The following is a 16,094-nucleotide window of genomic DNA, read 5'->3' as shown; positions in this document are numbered from 1 at the left end:
ATGAGGAAAACCTGGCTACATCTGGGACCACCCCCGCAACCCCCACTTTGTACACAGGAAATACGGGGTTGAGGATGGAGACCCACAGTGCGTCCAGAGCGTCCCCAAAGGCCGCAGTGCCCGCCTGGAGCCCTCCAGAGAGCACGCACTCCCTGGGGTGCCAACCAGAGACAACTCGCCCTGAGGCTTGGAACTCGATTCTCCGCGTGCCAGAGAAGGGGTGGGACTGCAGAATCCCCAGCCCCCCATTCTGGGTGGGGGCACCTGGCCCAGGCCGGCCGCTCCCTCTAACACTGGGCTTCCCGGGCTTCCAGGGCCCTCGGGGCTGAGTCCTGGTTCGCTCCCACCCCGAAGCCGCGCCCGGGCCAGCGAGGGCGCCACCGGATGCCCCAGCCCGCTCCGCGGAGCCCCTCACAGTCACCCCAGCCCCGGCCGCGCACAGCGCGGCTCGAAGCACCTTCCTGAGGGGCCAATCCTTGCGCCATAGTCGCGCCAGAGCCTCTGGCGGGACATCGAGGACTTCTCGCTCCTGCTAGCCAACCCCAAATTTTTGGGAGGTACCCGAGGGTGCGCGCGTGGCTCCTGGCGAGCCGAGGCCCTCCCTCGAGGCCCCGCGAGGCGCACACTGCGGGCCCAGGGCTTGCAGCCGCCCCGCACGTCGCTACCCTGAGGGGCGGGGCGGAAGCTGGCGTTTGGAGTGCCCCGGGGCCTGCAGGGCAGTTGCGCAAGTTGTGATGGGCCGCTATAAGAGGGGCGGGCAGGCATGGAGCCCTGGAGGAATCGCGGAGCCAGCGACTGCAAGGTAAGGCCCCGGCGCGCTCCTTCTTCCTTCTCTGCTGGTCTTTCTTGGTAGGCCACAGAGCCCCACCCCACTCTGGATCCCGGGGAAACTGAGTCAGGAGGGATGGCTTAGTTCTGGACTACGAAAGCTTTGTACCGAGTTCTAGCCAGAGAGAAGGCTACTGGGATTGGGGGAGCGTTGGATTCGCTGCTGGACTGTGCCGGTGCCCAGAAGGCAGGACTCTGACCTTGCAGAACCAGCCAGGTCTCTGGGAGACTGTCAGACCCACCAACCTCGTGGCATTCGCAGAGCTAAGATGCACTGGAAATTGCCTTGGGCACATCCCCAAAGATCAGGATGTCCCACCCCAGTCTGGAGGAGATAAACTTGGGGGTAGGAGGGACGCAGATGCAAGTGATCAGTCTCAAACCTAGGCATTGCCTTGCTCTGCGAGTAGGAGTTCAGGCTTCATTTTCCAGGGAAGTTCCTGACTTCTGAATGGGAGAAGCTGTATAAGGCCAATGCCTAGGAGGAAGGCAATGATGAGTAGAGGTGGGGGGAAACAAGTGTCAGGAAGACTCAAAAATCTTCCAGAGAAATTGTGCAGGGTCTCACCAGATCTGTCCTCAAAGCCATGCAAATTGCCTTCTTTGCAATCCGTACAATGAGGTGTGGCTGGGGTTCAGAACTGGTTATTAGCGAACTTCTAGCCAGGACTACTAAATACGCGCTGTTGGCCCACCAGGCTCACCTATAGCCTTCCTTCATTCTGCTCTTGGTTTGGATTTCACTGTGGGTACCGTCGCATTTACACTCCTGTTTCTATAGTTTAAAGATGGTGGGGTTTTGGGAAAGTGACTCCTTAAATACAGTTAGGTCCAAGTGAGACAAGTAGCCTGGCTGTCATTTCAGAATAGCAACTTGGAAGAGGTGATTAATTTCTGTTGGAAGGGTGATCTTTGGGGAGGTGGGCGAAGAGCAGAGACTTGGTGATACCGTTCCAGGAGCACAAGCTCTCTTCCTTTGCAGTGCAGAATGACCTCTGGCAGCCGGAGTTGTGTTTGTTCTGTAGGATTCTGAGCTGGGCCATGGGAAGCTGGAACTGGGGAGTGTTCCCAATCTCTTTCCTATTGGGATTGTCTGCAGAACCAAATATGGAGGCTTCTAGCAACGTGAGTGCTCCTGTTCTAATGCCCTTAGAAACAAGGCCACACTGATCATCTCTCTCACTTAGGCAGGGAGACAAAGCAAGAGACAAACAGCGGATGCTTTCAGGTTCTTTCCCTTCCCAAGCAGTTGTGGACATTGGGCTGAGGGGAACTTTTCCATGTTGGCTAAAGGAGCATCCTCCTCATATTTTGTACATTTTATACCCAAAATAACTCTTCTTGGTATTTGGGGAAATATTTTCCTCCCCCTCCATTCCAGGAAATGGCTCCAAGTGCCAAGGACAGAGCCAGGGAAGTTGCAATGAATTCCTGCCCGACAGCCCCAGGCAGATGCCTCACGCATCTGAGTGGCCCATGCAGAGCGCGGAGGTGGCCACCACGGAACCTGGGTCAATGTCCCACCCCCACTTAGAACCCCCAGGGGCGTGGGAGCCAAGGAGAGAAGAGGGGCTCCAGGAAGGTAGAGTCCTTGTGTCTTGTGCATCTGTGAACAGCACTGGTGTGATTTAAAGGAAAATTGAGCCAAATTCTCTGGCAGTCAGTTACCCCATCCCCACCGGGGTAGGAGTCTGGCAGCTGCAGCTCCATTCTGGCCAGTCGGCAGAAAGTCTTGAAATTCTTTGTCCACACACTTGTCTCAGAGAAACAGAGAGGTTGTTTTAAAAACAATACACTTGGTGTCTGGGCTCACAGACTCCTTTGCACTTATTCCACATGTGACGGCTGATGTGCCTTGTTGCTTAGCAGACAACATGCTACTGTCTTTCCTGCTCAGTTTTTTAGCTCTCTGGAATGGAATCTATAATCAATGCCCATATCAACATTTCACTAATACCATAGGAGATTTAATCTCTATCTGGGTGTACATTACATTTGCTCTGGGGTGCTCCAGGCTGGGGGAGTTGCCAAGGAAGAGAAGAGAAACCGCAGAGAAGACAGGAGGGCAGAGCAGGGGTCTCTGAGAAGGGCAGGGGTCCCAGAGTGGAGGAGCAGGAGCCAGGCTCACAAATGGGTCCATGGGAGGGAGTACTTAGGGATGACAGTCAAGATGGAGCAGAGCTTAGGAAGCTGAAGGGAATCCTGGCCCACCTGAGTGCTAGAGGGCACATAGGAAGTGCAGGAAGCAGACCAAGGTCCCCAAGAAAGGGAGACTTGGACACTGAAGCATTTTCTGTCTTTATTAAGACAACTTCATAAGAATTCCTGCTGGGTCAAAGTGAATTCTAGGATGTGACTTTAAAATGGGAGCAAGTGAACCATTGAGGAGGTAGGTTACCCTGGTTAGCCAATGCAGATGGAGAATGGGAAATCTTTCATTTATTCATGCAACAAATATTTAATGAAGTCTTGCTGTGTTCCAGGCTTGTGGTAGATGCTGGAACAGGTACACGTGTCATTAACTGATCAGGGCAGCCTCTCCTTCTGAGTCTCGCTGGAGCTTCAGATGCCCCTCACACAGAGCTCGAGGGAGCCTCAAAAACTGATCAGAGGCCAGGCACCATGACTCATGCCTATAATCCCAGCACTTTGGGAGGCCAAGGCAGGTGGATCACTGGAGCCCAGGAGTTCCAGACCAGCCGGGGCAACATGGCAAAACCCCATCTTTATAAAAAAAAATAAACAAAAATTAACTGGATGTGGTGGTGCACACCTGTAGTCCCAGCTACTCAGGAGGCTGAAAGGTGGGAGAATTGCTTGAGCCCTGGAAGTCGGGGCTCCAGTGAGCCTTGATCACACCACTGCACTCCAGCCTGAATGACAGAGCAAGACCCTGACACATACACACACACACACACAAGATTAGAGCTGACACAGGAGTAGAAACTTATCTCTATCTCTGATGAGATCGGATCTTTCTGATGAACAGAAAGAATGTAACCCCTGTACTCACACCCTGTCTGAGGGTTACATATGTTAGCACGATTTCTCAAATGAGGCTTTTGGTTGCAAACAAAAGAAAATCGCTCATGCTGGCCCTGTGTTTTTCAAATTGTGTATTGTGATCAATGTTTGAAAAAAGAGCCGAGACTCTCAAGAGTGCATTACCCATGGTAAGGGTGAATTTTATTTCCTGACACTTATTTCTCTTACATGTATCTATCTATGTCTCAAATGAAAAATAGATCTATAAAGTTGAAATCTATCCAAGTGAGTATAAGAAAAGAGTATCTCACCCTGAAGGCTAAGGACAGGGAGAGCCACCAGGCCTCAGGAGGACCCAGGAACCACAAAGAAGACTAGGAAGGAGCACAGGTGGTGACCATACTCCGGCTCTCGGTGGCTATGTGGGCTCTGGTATCTCTCAGCTGTCCCATGCACATGAGGCCAAATGTGGCTACCCTAGAGCTTCTGAGCCCTCAACAGAGATGAACTGGACTTTCTGCAGCCCCACTCTAAGTTCCTAAGAGAGCAGTTGATTGACCCAATCAGGGTCAGGAGAAGGAATGGAGGAGGAAAGGGAGGAGAGAAGAGCCTCTTCGTCTCTTGCTTACCACTGGCAGTTGTAGCCAAGGGGGCTGGAGTGTAAATGCAAACATAGCCACCAAGGGTTGTGTATGTGTGTGTGTGTGTCTGTGTGTGTGTGCCTTGGGTAGGTTAGATCTCCCAGCAGGTCCCTACTAAACAGACTTAAGTCCCCCAAATTTTAGCTCTCCAGCCTCACACACTCCACCCCTCTACCATATTGAATTCTCCCAAACCAACCATGGCTTTCCCCAACTCCGGAGCTTGGCCTGGAATGCCCTGCTTCCCCTCTTTTCCCTGGGGAATGCCTGTCCTTCAGGCCTCAATTCACATACTGCCTCCCTTTCAAAAGTCCCTAAAGTCACACACTGCACTCCAGTCAGCGTGACAGAGTGAGACCCCATCTCTTAAAAACAAAAGCCAAAAAAGAGAATGAAACAATCTCAGTAAACAGGGCAGCAAGAGAGGCTTATATAATGTGCCATCCACCCCTCCACAAATTATGCTGTCCCTAAAGTCCCTCTTCCCCTTTGTTCTTTGGGTTCTGTGCTTCTTCCCTCATAAGCTCCACCAGGTTGTGCTAAAATGAGTTGTTCAAGCTTCTGTCTGTTCCACTAGATTCTGAGCAACTGGGAGAACCAAGATCCAAACTTTACTGTCTTTATTTCCTCCTTTGTTCTTTCCTCATCCCCAAGTCCCTTCCAACTTGGAGTTGGAAGAAAGGAAGTTATGAAGAAAGGAAGGAAGGAAAGGTAGGAGGGAAGAACAGGAGGGGGTCCCATGGGAGAATGTGTATAGGGAGAGGACTCAGACTAGCTAAAGCTTTTCTCTCATAATTAATAGTAAATACCATGTTACCTGAATTTAATTCACAGTACCATACCAAAGACTCGCTTTGTTCTCCCCATTGCTGTTATCAGAAGGCTGTGGGCAGGCCTGATTTTGGCTCAGGAGGCCCTCCAGCCTGGATCTAGAGAGCAGCAGACATCTCTGCCCATCTCAACTCCCACTTTGACACTGAGGTCCCCAGGATGGAGGGTCTGCCTCTATCTGCCTTGTGCCCTGCAATGGCGGGAAGGTGATGGAGCTCAGGTCTAGAGGCTACCAGCTTCTTAGGGAGGCAGGAGGGGGAGGGTGGGGTAGGGGCCCTGCACACAACCGCCAAGTGGGGATGGGGTTGAGGGCCCACCTGAGGATGAGTAATAGTGAGGCCGGTGCAGAGGACCCAGGTGGAGGCAGACAGCAGAATTTGTGGTGGGGTCGACGGCACATTATATAAGCCTCTCTTGCTGCCCTGTTTACTGAGATTGTTTCATTATCTTTTTTGGCTTTTGTTTTTAAGAGATGGGGTCTCACTCTGTCACACTGACTGGAGTGCAGTGTGTGATCATAACTCACTGCAGCCTCGACATCCTGGGCTCAAACAAACCTCCCACCTTGGCCTCCCCAGTAGCTAGGACCACAAGCATTTGCCACCACACCCAGCTAATTTTTAATTTTTTTTTTTTTTAGAGATAGGGTCTTGCTGTGTTGCCCAGGCTGGTCTTGAACTCCTGGGCTCAAGCAATCCTCCTGCCTTGGCCTCCCAAAGTCCTGGATTATAGGCTGAGCCACCGCACCCAGCCACATTTCATCCATGCAGCCCCAGGGGCTCCACGTTCTACTTTTTCTCATTTCTTCTCCAGGGCACCCATGGCTAGGGATGAGGGTAGAAGATGAGGCAGCAGGGCCTTGATTAAAGGAGAAGGAAGGCAGCCTGTGGAGAAGGTGGCCCAGGGAGTGCAGAGAGGAGCGGGCTGTGAGGGAGACAGCAGAGTGCAGGCTGTGTCCCAAATGAGCACACCGCCCACTGCGAGCCCACCACCTGCCTAGAGACCCCTCTCCTCTCCAGGATCTGCTTCAGTAGCTCTCAGAGGAAAGAATGATGCTGTATCAACATTTCATCAGCTCATCTTTTAACTCTAAGAAAATGGCAGCTCCTAAATGTTCAAAACTGCTTTGGAAACTTCTGGAGAGAGGTTTTACAGCTCAAGTAGACAGCTGACCACGGCCTTTCCTCCACCCCAACCTATGCTCTCCCCATGCTTTCCTGCCACAGTTGCAGCAGGCCCTTGGGTCCTACATTTGCAGCCATTTGTCTCTGAGCTCAGACTTCCAATTCCCAGCGGCAGCTGGACAGGCTCACCAACATGTCCAGCCAGTACTAGGACATCAACAGGAGCCCAGCCACCTCTTTCCAAAACCTCTCTCATGTCTCTCCTAGTTTCCATCTCCATCCTTCTAGTCAGCCAGGCTGAAAACACTTGCTCCTCAGGGTGTAGAAGGAAAAGCTTTGTCTCCATACCTGGTGTTCACTGCCCCTGCGATCCCAGCCCAAGCCCACCCCGACTCCTCATCCTGGTGTCAGCTGGAAGCCACCATCTCCTAAACCCACCTGTGTTCTTCTGCCTCTGCCAGGGCTGCCCTCTCCTCCACCTTCACAAACTCAATTCCTACCCATTCTCAGGTCCCTTATCAAATGCCACCTCCTCCATGATGCCTCCCTGATTCCTCTGCTGGAAATAATGGTGATGACAGCTAAGGCGTTGGGGTTGGCTACGTGCCAGGCAAGGAGTTAGCACTTTACTTGCTTTATCTCATTTCAGCCACATAACAGCGACAGGTGGCATTATGATTCATATCATCCCCATCTGATAGCCAGGAAAACTGAGTCCCAGAGAGGTAAGCCACTTTCCTAGGGCCCTGTGCTCTGATTCAAGCATAGCTCTGAGGAACTCTAGCATTCCTCAGTTTAAGCATCATGACTTTCTTTGCTGAGTCACCCAAGGTATTTCTTCTGTTTAAATGTTCTTCCTTGGCCGGGCGCATTGGCTCAGGCCCAATGCAGTGGCTCACGCCTGTAATCTCAACACTTTGGGAGGCCGAGGTGGGCAGATCATCTGAGATCAGGAGTTCAAGACCAGCCTGGCCAACATGGTGAAACCTGTCTCTATTAAAAATACAAAAAAATGAGGCCGGGCATGGTGGCTCACACCTGTAATCCCAGCACTTTGGGAGGCTGAGGCAGGTGGATCACCTGAGGTCAGGAGTTTGAGACCAGCCTGGCCAACATGGTGAAACCCCATCTCTACTAAAAATACAAAAAATTAGCTGGACATGGTTGCAGGCGCCTGTAATCCCAGCTACTTGGGAGGCTGAGGCAGGAGAATGGCTTGAACCTGGGAGGCAGAGGTTGCCGTGAGCCGAGATTGCACCACTGCACTCCAGCCTGGGCAACAAGAGGGAAACATAGTATAAAAAAAAAAAAATTAGCCGGGCCTGGTGGTGCATGCCTGTAATTACAGCTACTCAGGAGGATGAAGCAAGAGAATTGCTTGAACCCAGAAATCAGAGATTACAGTGAGCTGAGATCACACCACTGCACTCCAGCCTAGGTAAAGAACAAGACTCCATCTCAAAAATAAGTAAATAAAAATAAATGTTCTTCCTTGCATTATATTTTTAACAAATATCTTATGTAAGTAGTTGACAAAATCAAGTACTGTGTATGCTACCTAGGCTTCCCTGGGAAAGCCATCCGCCTCTGCCCCATCCCTTCCCACTCCTGATTCCACTTTCCTGTGGTTCCATATCTTTTTCATGTCTGTTTCTGGCCCACAGTGGGTGATCAATACATGTTAGCTGCCAACCATCAACCCTATATTGAGTAATTATGGGATGTCAGGCACTATGCTCAATGAAGTTGTATTAGGTTTGTACAAAAGTAATTGTGGTTTTTAAGAGTAATGGCAAAAACAGCAGTTACTTTTGCACCAACTATTTGCTACCTTGAATTATCCCTCCTCTCCTTGTCCCTAAACCCTGCTCCTCCTCCTCCCAGTCCTTCTTCCTTCCCTTGTGGGCCATGGCCAGGCCCCACCCAGGTACTAAGACTCAGGTGAACCAAGGAAGACTTAATGCCCACTCTTTGCTGATGCCCATGTTGGCATGCGTTAAGTCGGTTAGCATTAAGTTTGGCTGCATTTAGCAGAGACCCAAAAGAACAGTGGCTTTTAAAAGGCAGACGTTATGTCTCTCACACACACCCAGCACAAGTCCAGAGATAGGTAGTCCAAGACCAGCATGGCATCTCAGCTCCATGAACCTCAGGAACCGAGCTCCTGCAGCTCTCTGCCCTGCTGTTGATAAGGTGACGCCTTCATCCTCCTGGTTCAAGATGGTGCTAGAACGTTGGCTATCATATCTACAGTCCGGGCATCAGAATGGAGCAAGGGATGAAAAAGGAAGAGACGAAGGCACACGGCAGGCTCCTGAGAGCTGGCACAGGACACTTCTGCTTATATTTTACTGGCCAGAATTTAGTCACATGGCCACACCTAGTTGGGAGACTCTGAGACGTAAAGTAGTTATTCTAGATGGCCATATCCCTACCTAAGACTTGGAGTTTTCTATGACTGGGGAAGAACGGAAGACAAGATACTGGGAAAGACTAGCAGCCTCTACTAAAGGGGTGATCTGTGTTGATGTGCGTATGTGATGTGTATTTGAGCATTTGTGTTACGTGTTGTGTGTTGGTGGGGCAGATTCTTGGGAGCACTTTGCTCTCAGATGGACCTGCTACCAGTTCTCTCTGCAGACCCCCATGGGTTTCCCCTAAACCTGGCCTCTCCTATTAGGCAGCCTTACTCAGCGGCAGCTTCTCAGCTCCATGTTTTCAAGGAACCACAATTTATTTCCAGCATCCACTGAAGCATATTATCCGTGGTGATAGAGGCGGCTTATAAAACTGTTTTTCCACTTAGGTATTAGAGGATGGTCATTATATGAGAGTGACTATGACCACAGTTAATCTGGTAATAAATTCTCTTGAGTAGGAGGGTGTCATCAACATGTGAATCTTAGAAAAGGAGGCAAGCTGATCTTGTGCGGCATGGGGAAGACCCAGAGACACCAGCGCCCTGTTGAGATAGCCCGTGGGAGGCAGTGGGCCAAATACTTGATTCACAGTTGGCTACAGGTAGTGTTGCCCAGCATTTCAAGCCCTGCCTGGTAATTATAATAATTTACTCCCCTCACCCTGCTCTGGACATGCACACGATGGCCAGGGGCTTCACAGGTTCATCTCCTTTACCCTTTTGAGCCAGGTGGTGGTGTTAGCTCCATTTTGCTGAAAGGAAAGGGCGCTTTAAGGAAGCAATTTTCCCAGAGACATAAAGGTAACAAGAGTGGAGCCTGAGCTGGAGCCTCGGAGCCTAATCACTACACCCGCCCATCTCTGCTAGAGTTTCATGAAATCGTATTGGGGATGAGCACTATTTAACTCTGTTACACAGACATTTGGTGTATTACTCAGGTAACAAGTAGTTAATAGAGGAAGTTTTACTTTTTTAAGACATAAATTTGCCTTTTCTCAAATTACTTGGTACATAGTATTTTTCATGTTTGAAGTTGAGATGGAGGTACAATACCATAGCTTCATTCCAGAGCAGGGTATTCATTTCCAAATGCCATGTTCCCAGCAGATGCCCTTGACTGGAAATTGGGGTGTGATTTGGGCTTTCCCTTAAATCTTTGAGGGGCTGGAGGGGTGGGTGGCTTGCACTCCTGCTCTCTGGATCTGAGTCCTGACTCTGTCATGGACCTGTTTGACTTTGGGCAAGTTGACTCCTCTTCCTGAGCCCCATATTTTTCTCTTCTCTAAAATTCAGATTAAAAAAATGGCTTTGATCAAACATTGTAAATAATATATAGACAGACTGCTTGTTTTTATTATATTGCCAGAAATGAAACCTACTAATATTGTCATCTATGGACAGAAAATGTATTACCTGTTTTCATCAAGACCCAGACGACGAAGAACACGAAAAGCGGAGATTAACTTGACTACCATCTCCAGAACCTTCATCCTAATATTTACTTACATTTTATTATTACTTCAGGCTCATGCACATATACTTAGCATGGATCACTGGTCACACACTCGCATACATTTAACTTTATTACCTTTTGCCTCATGTATCTCATTAAAACTTCGCTGCTTAATCAAGGATCTGTGTATTATTTTAAGTTTAGAATTCACAGTTCCAAGACTTTGGAAGTTTCAAGCGTTCTGGGTGAATGTGTTATGCTCTCTCCCACTGCCATGTCTTTATGCCCTCTGATTTCTCAGCTACTATGGCAACCACTTTCTACTCTTAGTAGCCTGTATTCAGTCCAATCCCCAGCTCAGGAGACACTTCTTCCAGGGAGCCCCCTGTGCGCTCTGGTGGTATCTCATACCTGCCCTTTTGGCAAAGCTTTTTCCTCCTGGCTTAGAACGGCCCATTGACCTGTTTGCTTCTCCTATTAAACTGTAAGCCACTCGAGGGTAGAGAGCATCTGTTGTTCAATATTGCATCCTCGGTGCCGAGCACTGTGTCTGACATATTATTTAGAAGGTCAGTAAGTGCTAGTGGGATTCAGGCTCCCAGTGGGTGGGAGAGAAAGGAAGTAAGGAAGCAAGTGGTAAAGGACATCACAGAGTATCAGCAGGCTGCTGTGAGGGAGAAATGCAGAGGACGGGTGAGTAGCATAATCGCTAATGATAGGGTAATGATAGAGCACATTTCACAACACTTTCAAGCCCTTTCACATGCATTATCTAATTTGATCCTCATAAAAGCCTAGAGATAGGTATATTACAGGGATGAAGGTAGAGTATTTTGTGGTTATGTGATATGCTTACAATTATGCAGTGAGTAAATGACTGGGTTCAAACCAGGCCTTAAAAATCTGTTGTTTTTCCCTTGAAGCACGCAATGAAATCTACATCATCCCTACCATGTCCATTTGATCACACCCTGGCCTCACAGCTCTGTGGTCTACAGGATACCTCATGGTGGTTTTATTGACCAGACAATAATCTTCTTCCTAAGAGGATGTATTTCATTAATACATAGGTAGATAATGAATTGTCTTTGACTTTGAGGGGACGGTAACCAGGGCAAAAAGCAAAGCTGATTTTCATCCCCATCCAGTAATGTGGTTGGTAATGGGTCAGATGGATGTATTCTGAGATACCAGCTCCTTGAAATGTGTGGTTCCTTCTGTTTTCAGGCCCAAGAAGCATATCCTGGGAAGGAAAATGTATTGGAGACCCCTGTGTGGATTCTTGTGTCTTTGGCCCTATCTGTTCTACATCCAAGCCGTGCCCATCCAGAAAGTCCAAAGTGACACCAAAACCCTCATCAAGACAATTGTCACCAGGATCAATGACATTTCACACACGGTAAGGAGAGTCTGAGGGGACAAAGTGGAACTGCAGCCAGCCTAGCACTGGTTCCTGGTGGGCCTGGACCCAGATAGTCCAAGAAACATTTATTGAATGCCTCCTGAATGCCAGGCACCTACTGGAAGCTGAGTAGGATTTGAAAGCACAGGGCTCCACTCTTTCTGGTTGTTTCTTTTGGCCCCTCTGCCTGCTGGGATTCCATGGGTGAGTGGTTCTAATTCTAAACCACCCCAAGAACATTTGACTTTGCTACATGTTTCCATTTAAAAAATCATAGGATTTGGGCTGGGTGTGGTGGCTTGTACCTGTCATCCCAGCACTTTGGGAGGCCAAAGCAGGAGGATCACTTGAGCCCAGGAGTTCAAGACTAGCCTGGGCAGCATAGGGAGATCCCATCTCTACAAAAACAATAAAAAATATTAGCTAGGCATGGTGGTGTGTACCTGTGGTCCCAGCTAGGGGAGGCTGAGATGGGAGGATCACCTGAGCCTGGGAGGTTGAGGCTGAGGTTGAGGCTGCAGTGGGCCATGATTGTGCCACCGCATTCCAGCCTGGGCAACAGAGCAAGACCCTGTCTCAAAATAAATAAATAAATAAAAATCTTAGGATTTGATCAGGCATGATGGGTCATATCTGTAAGCTTTAGGAGGCCAAGGCAGGAGGATCAGTTGAGGCCAGGGGTTCAAGACCATCCTGGGCAACATGGCGAGACCTCTATCTTTAATTTAAAAAAAAAAAATTAAAAATAAGAAAAAAAATCATAGGATTCTCTGATATCATGAGGCCTTGGGTGCTTATTTTCACTCTACCAAGGGGAAACCCTGGCCTCAGAGATTAGCTGAGCCACATGCAGGCACAGCCACTATCTCTTTCCTTCCTCTCCCCTCTGTCCCTGCCTTCTGCGCTCGCCTTCCTCCCTGACTTCATTTCCTCAAATCTTAGTGCCTATGACTAGAGGGAGCCATGAAGTTCCTTGCAGCCCATTGGCTGTGCAAGACCCCCAGCAGTGTCTCCTCGGGACCTCTATCCCATCTCTAGATGTGCTTGTCATTAGGGTTCTTGTAGTTCCAGCTGATCTCTGGCCCCACCTCTCGAAGATACCCAAAAGAGCGAGTCTACCCTTTTTCACATTCAACCCTCTACTGATTTGCAAATAGCAGTCAGTGCCCACCCTGGTCTTTTCTCTGGGGTCCAGCAGGCGTAGACCTTCTGCCATTTTCCTGATGAGGTCTGTATTTGAAATTAGGAAGATTAAGTTTAAATCCTCGCATTTCTGATGTCTGTGAGATCTTCAGCAAGTTCCTTAATGCCTTTAAGCCTTGGTTTCATCATCTGGATAATGGGGATATCACATACTATTCACAAGGTTGTTATGAGGCCTAAATTAGCTAAAGCAGGTGAATCCTCCTTACTCCCTGCATGCAGCTCTCCGGAGACATCTCCTGGTCATTGTGGGTGTCTCATGGTGGTCTTGGGCAGTTAAGGAGAAGTTAGGTGTCCAGAAGCAAAGATGGCTCAGAACTAGATAGAGTCTTGGGCATTTTATAGAGAAAAACTCTTGTCTCCTTTCAAAAATAATAAAAAAAAAATTAGCTGGGCATATTAGCCACTCAGCAAGGCTGCACGTGATAGCTCCCGAGTGCCCCAACTTGGGGTGGTGTCAATACACGATATCACGGGAGCCCAGGGTAGTCACCACGGAGGTGTCAGCCTCAGTGCTGTGGGCAGATGGATGGGTAGAGCCCTCCCGGAACTGGAGTCACTGGAGCAGGGTTGGGGGCCTCACTGAGGGTACAGCCTTGATCTCTAAGGAGGAGGGACTGCCTGGAAAAGCTGACTGGGAGAGAGGACTCAGCTGGGGGTGAAAGGGACTAGAGAAGGCAGGGGGTGGGGGTGCTTATGCAGGACCTCAGATCCCTGGGGAACAGACTCCACTAAATAAGACACAGGAAACCATGGCTAATTCTTCAGCAGAGGCCATGCAGAGACAGGAATGACCTAAGAAAGTTGGTTGGGAAGCGGAGGGAAGGATGTTGTGGGAATAGCAGGAATCTTGGAGACCACCTTAGAGGCTTGGCAGTCACCTGGGCACAGGATACAAGGGCCTGAGCCAAAGTGGTGAGGGAGGGTTGAAGGAGGCAGCCAAGAGAATGACCCTCTATGCCCACGGGAAGGTGGAAGGCTCTGAGAGTGATTCCTCCTGCGTGCTGAGCACTTGTTCTCCCTCTTCCTCCCGCATAGCAGTCGGTCTCCTCCAAACAGAGGGTCACTGGTTTGGACTTCATTCCTGGGCTCCACCCCGTCCTGACCTTATCCCAGATGGACCAGACACTGGCAATCTACCAACAGATCCTCATCAATCTGACTTCCAGAAACGTGATCCAAATATCCAACGACTTGGAGAACCTCCGGGACCTTCTTCACCTGCTGGCCTTCTCTAAGAGCTGCCACTTGCCCTTGGCCAGTGGCCTGGAGACCTTGGAGAGCCTGGGGGGTGTCCTGGAAGCTTCACTCTACTCCACAGAGGTGGTGGCCCTGAGCAGGCTGCAGGGGTCTCTACAGGACATGCTGTGGCAGCTGGACCTCAGCCCTGGGTGCTGAGGCCTTGAAGGTCACTCTTCCTGCAAGGACTACGTTGAGGGAAGGAACTCTGGCTTCTAGGTGTCTCCAGGAGACCATGACAGCTGGGTGCGGTGGCTCACAAATGTAATCTCAGCACTTTGGGAGGGCAAGGCTGGTGGATCACCTGAGGTCAGGAGTTCAAGACCAGCCTGGCCAAATGGCGAAACCCCGTCTCTAATAAAAATATAAAAATCAGCCAAGAGTGGTGGCGCATACCTGTAATCCCAGCTACTTGGGAGGCTGGGGTGGGAGAATCACTTGAACCCAGGAGGCAGAGGTTATAGTGAGCCAACATCTTGCCACTGCACTCCAACCTGAGTGACACAGGGATACTCTATCTCAAAAAAAAAAAAGAAAAAAAATCATAGTCATTGTTTTCCTGTTCCTCACCCCTCCACTCTTCTTCACTTTCATATATTTTACTTGTACATTTGTTTAATTAATATCTACGCCAATAAGAATGTAGGCTCTGCTGAGCACAGTGGCTCACTCCTGTAATCGTAGCACTTTGGGAGGCCAAGGCAGGTGGATCATCCGAGGTCAGGAGTTCGGAACCAGCCTGACCAACATGGTGAAACCCCGTCTTTACTAAAAATACAAAAAAATTAGCCAGGCATGCTGGCAGGAGCCTGTAATCCAGCTGCTCAGGAGGATGAGGCAGGAGAATCGCTTGAACCTGGGAGGCAGAGGTTGCAGTGAGCCAAGATTGTGCCATTGCACTCCAGCCTGGGCAACAAGAGCGAAACTCCATCTCAAAAAAAAAAAAAGAATGTAGGCTCCCAGCGAGCAGGGATTGTCTTTTGGTCTGTTTTGTTCCCGCTAGATCCCCAGCACCTAGGCTAGATCCTGGCACCAAGTAGGTACAACCTGTTGGCTGAATGGGTCTCTAACCTCAAGAGCTGATGCCCCATGTCCCCTTTGCATTTGGGTACAAAGAAGATGTATGAGGGGAGGTGGAATGCTGGGCAGTCTGTCAACTTAGAGGATCCCAAGCCAGACATGGTTGCCAAAGTCTTGTCATGTGGACAAGACTGAAGGGAGCTAGGGGATCAGCAGGTGGACTGTGGCAGAAGGCAAGCTTTGACTTAGTCTCCCCATCAGAACTACTGTCCGATAGAAGGGCCAACTGGGTCAGGCTGTGGGCAAATTGCTGTGGCAATGGTGCCCAGGTGTGACTCCTGCCTTCTGGTGTCCACCCCCGAGGTAGGCTCCCCGCAACACTGACACTGGGCTTGGCCACGTGACCTGCTTGCCACAGTGGGACAACAGCAAACAAGACATAAGCAAAGGTTGGAAAAGTGCTTGCCTGTGGGGGCTTGTCCTCTCTCACTGCAGGGAAGTCTTCAGCCACCATGCGAAGGAGCCCAGACTGGCCTCCAAGAGGATAAGCGACCCTGTGGAGAGAGGCCCCAGCCATCCCAGCTGTATTAGTTGGTCTTTTTTGGTTTTCCTTTATTTTCTGATGCTGTGACATCTTGGGACCTCACTGATACCTCAGGGACCAATCATCCCAGGGTTAGCTAATTCCCAGAGATACCAAACAGTTCAAGGGGTGCATACCTTTCAAATGCAGACCAACCAATCTAGAGCCCACACCCCAACCACCTCCTCTATTGGGCTGCCATTCTCAGGGCCACTATCCCCTGCCCTAATCTTCCCAGGGCCAGGTACCAGACAACTAGAGCCAGCCTCTATGCTCCAGAGCCCACTGAAATTACTCAAACTAGCCAATCCTAAACCTGCTTACCCTCACTTGCCTTGCTTTTCCTATGCAGTTGAACCAGTGTTC

The 16,094-nt window shown here is 49.8% G+C and overlaps 1 protein-coding gene across 1 annotated transcript; it reads left to right on the top strand.

Annotated features, from left to right (window-relative positions):
- Positions 1 to 737: 737 nt before the first annotated feature.
- On the top strand, positions 738 to 14,447 carry LEP (leptin). Its single transcript, XM_033192942.1, has 3 exons — positions 738 to 802; positions 11,509 to 11,680; positions 13,925 to 14,447. Exons 2-3 carry the CDS (start codon positions 11,537 to 11,539, stop codon positions 14,282 to 14,284), a joined length of 504 nt encoding a protein of 167 aa, XP_033048833.1. The 5' UTR covers positions 738 to 802; positions 11,509 to 11,536; the 3' UTR covers positions 14,285 to 14,447.
- The last annotated feature ends 1,647 nt before the right edge of the window (positions 14,448 to 16,094 follow it).

This window comes from Trachypithecus francoisi, unplaced genomic scaffold (assembly GCF_009764315.1).
Source record: "Trachypithecus francoisi isolate TF-2019V2 unplaced genomic scaffold, Tfra_2.0 Lachesis_group4, whole genome shotgun sequence".
Classification (NCBI taxonomy): domain Eukaryota; kingdom Metazoa; phylum Chordata; class Mammalia; order Primates; family Cercopithecidae; genus Trachypithecus; species Trachypithecus francoisi.
Note: the sequence above shows the minus strand (reverse complement) of the source record. Positions and strands in the feature narration are given on the sequence as shown.